Here is a 3,523-nt window from a genome sequence, read left to right as displayed (position 1 = left end):
AACCTTTTTAATGCCGCGACCCCAACCGGTCGTAAGTCGAGGACTAAACTGGTCGTACGTCGAGGACTAAACCGGTCATAAGTCGAGGACTAAACCGGTCGTAAGTCGAGGACTACCCAACCAGTCGTAAGTCAAGGACTTTCCCTGCCCGGGAGCGCCGCACATGCGTGGTTCCGCCCCCTGCGCTGGCCGAGGCGTAGCTGGGAAGCGGCAGAGACGGAGCAGGCCGACCACCAGCTGGCCCAGCCCAAGGGAGGTAAGGCACCCGCTGGAAAAGGGGAAAAATGGCGGACAAAAAAAATGGCGGACAGCCTTGCTTGGCGACCCCCGTGAAATGGTCGATCGACCCCAAATGGGGTCCCGACCCACAGGTTGAGAACCACTGTTCTAGCTAATGCTGGTTCTAACAATGACTCTGTCAAGCAAAGCTTGGGCCAAGTGATTAGGATGGAGCAGCTCTGGGTGAAGCTAATTCATGGCTCCTTTGCAAAAACCCTTTAAGGACTTCCTAATAAAATAATTGGTCAGATCCTCAGTGAATTAGCTGCAGGTTCCTAAAGTCTTCAAGGGCAAAGGCTGAGTAAAGTGCAGAACAGTAGTAGAGCAGTAGTAGAGACAAAGCTAACTCTTTACCCCAGAGCCCATACTCCAGATGGGGGTCCTACCCAGCCTCTCCTGGAAACCCGCAGACTGGCACCCAGGGAGCTTCTGAAAGACCAGGGAGGCCGAGGCTGCTCAGGAAAGCATTTTATTGGAGAAGAGAGTCTGATGGGAGAGGTAGGAAGGGTCAACCCCCCCCAAGGCCCCCCAAGGCAGAAACGGGTAAGCCTTGCTCTCTTCACCCTTTCACTTGAGGCGCCAGAAGGTGTCCGTACCAACGCTACAAAAAAGGAGGAGGGAGGGAAATGTCAAAATTCATATTGGCATGATTGGTGTCTCCCCCCCCAGGCTGAGCATCCCACCCCCACCCCATTCCCTGCTTCCACCCACTCACGTGATAAAAAAAAGGGGGGCAAAGGAAATGGATGCTGCAGGTTCTGGGGGATGGTGAGGGCCGGGTAGGTCCCCAGCCACGCATTGCAGGCCACGTGTGATGAGGGGAAGGACACTGACCCAAAGCAGGCTGGGCGAATTCTCCTGGGCCTTTGGGGTTCTCCCTTGAAGCAGCTCCGTCGAGGTGGCCAGAAAAGTGGCCTCTTTGGAGGGGAGCAGCAGAGCTGCAGGCCTTGTGCTCGCTCAGGGAAGGCACCCAGGTGGCCTCTTTGCCCCATACAAATATGGGGGCTGTGCTGGGCTACTGCTCTTTAATTTGAGTAGAGCAATAAAAGCCAACTCTCCAAGTGTTGCCAGCTGTGTGCAACCCAGACTGTGGTGCCACCCAAACCACACTTGTCAGTGAGAAGGACCTGGGGAAGCTCCTCAAAAGCTTTGCTGTGTTTCTTTGTGGGGGGAGTGGAGGAAACGGAGTCTCCAGCCTCTCCCACAGGAGCTCCTCAGCCCTGGGTCCAGAAATATCCCCCAGAGAGGCAAACCCGTTTGGGGCATCCTTTCAAGAGCCACTGAGGGGGGGGGGGAAGAGAGAGAAAAAGAAGAGGTGCCCAGGGCCCTTCCAGTTAGGGGGCACAGCAGTTCAGCCCCTGCGTTTCCTTACAGGGTCGCCTTCCAATCGTCTGCTGCGGATGTAACGTTCACACGAAGCAGCCAGATTGTCTTCAGCTGCTCCTCTCCGTTCTCGTCCACCAGACACTGGCCCGCAAAGATGGAGGTGGTTCCTGTCAGATCAAAGTTGTTGTACCAATTGGGGGGGGGGATATATTTCGCATAAAGACACCCCCCCCCCCGCTCACCAATGCTACCTATAGATTGGGAATATTTTATAAGCTCCAAAATATTTGGGCAGCTCCATCTGATTGGGGGGGGGGGGAGGAGGGAGGACATTCAGTGAAAGAAGCAGATCTAAGGAAGGGGCGATCCACTAGATTCCCTCCTCCCGTTCTGTTTGCTTCCACACCAAATAGTGAGTGGCTCTACCATCGAAGCTCCAGTTGACGGTGAAGCCAAAGACGGGCTGGTCCCACAGGTGCTGGACACCCACAAGCGGGGATGGCTGGATGGGCTGGCCAGAGCTCGAGACTGCCGTTTTGTACACGCCGCTGAAAACCCCCGTGTTCCTTACGAAGTAGATCTCCATGATGGAGCCGAGGTCATTCACCCAGCTGCCGCTCAGGGAGCACTAAAAGAGAGCGGGAGGGGGGAGGAAAGCGGCTCACGACGCTAGCCAAGCCCAGCTGTCCAACAGGTAGAGACTCTGCCTCCATTTTCTCCGGGGGATCTGAAAACACCCGCTGCTCCCACGTGCCCGACCCCCAAGGATGCCCACGCCGGGTCGGGCTGGCAAAGGCGGCCCATCCCAAAGTCCGTCGGTCGAGGCGCCTGCCAGACCGCGTCCGGGACGACACCCCGCGGGTGGATCGCTCTGCCAGCAGCGCAGCGAGCGAGAGCACCAGCCCCGGCGGCAGGCTGCCGAAGTCGCGGCCGAGCACGGAGGAGGACACGCTTGGCCGGTCGGCCGTCGGGGACCCAGGGCCTCTGGCGCTCAGCGCGACGGCACCGGTGCGATCAACCCCGAGGAAGCGGCACCCTCTGCGCAGCCCGGCGGCTCCCACCAGCTGCTCCTGCCGCCCACCCGAGCAGAGGCTGGTGTGTGTGTGGGGGGGTTTCCACACGGGCGGCTGGGACTCTCCGCCTCCCACCCCGCATCTGACCTCCGAGTTTTTGGGTTCGGCAAAGGTTCCCGAGCAGCCGAGCAGGAAAGCGAGGAGCCCCAAAGCTGCCAGGCCAATCGCCATGGTGGTCTCCAGGAATCTAGACGTGCCAGCCCCAGGCGGGACGCCCCTTATAAAGCCCCGCTCGCACCCGCTCTCCCCCCCCCTTTCAGCTGCCGCCTCCCTCCACCCCCCCCAGCGGCTGGGAGGGGCGGGATCCCCGTCCGAGGGGCGGAGGCTTCTGCGAAATCGCTGGTCCTGCTGCGAGCGCTGAGCAGCACTTGGGCAGCAAGAGGGGCGGGGGGGGCACTTCTTCTCGGGCACCCCACCGCCTCTGACCCAACACGGGCATTCTTACTCTCCTCCTCCTCCTGCTCCTCCTCCTCCTCCTCCTCCGCCTCCGCCTCCTCCTCCTCCGCCGCCGCCGCCGTCACCTCCCAGGACTGAGAGGACAACGCCGGAGGCAGCGAGGGCGACGGTTCCGTGAGTTCCGTTTCCATGCTGGCTCTGCTGGATGCAAGCAGGAGAGGCGGTCGTGCGGGCGGCGTGGCCCGAGCAAGGGTGCGGGGAGGGCTCGGCAGAGGCCAAGACGGCTCACGCGTGCCTGGCCAAGGATCCCTGGGCAACCGGGCTCTCCCACGGGGGAGTCGAGGGAACCCCCTCCGTCTGGGTGCTCTACGTCCAGCAGATCGTGCAAAGCCCTCCGGTAGGCTTTCTGCCGCTGGCTTGCGCGCCTTGTGGTGCGAAGGCCAGAGCCG

General features: G+C 60.6%; 1 protein-coding gene across 1 annotated transcript; it reads right to left on the bottom strand.

Moving 5' to 3' along the window:
* Window positions 1-846: 846 nt before the first annotated feature.
* LOC107298809 (avidin-like) lies at window positions 847-2,849 on the bottom strand. The gene is made up of 4 exons (XM_015828171.1): window positions 2,766-2,849; window positions 2,032-2,233; window positions 1,652-1,772; window positions 847-880 (listed from the first exon to the last, which is right to left on the bottom strand). The coding sequence occupies exons 1-4, from the start codon at window positions 2,847-2,849 to the stop codon at window positions 847-849; spliced, it is 441 nt and encodes a 146-aa protein (XP_015683657.1).
* Between the last annotated feature and the right edge of the window lie 674 nt (window positions 2,850-3,523).

Source organism: Protobothrops mucrosquamatus, unplaced genomic scaffold (assembly GCF_001527695.2).
Source record: "Protobothrops mucrosquamatus isolate PMUCROS unplaced genomic scaffold, P.Mucros_1.0 scaffold4297, whole genome shotgun sequence".
NCBI lineage: Eukaryota > Metazoa > Chordata > Lepidosauria > Squamata > Viperidae > Protobothrops > Protobothrops mucrosquamatus.
This window is presented reverse-complemented; position numbering and strand designations above follow the sequence as displayed.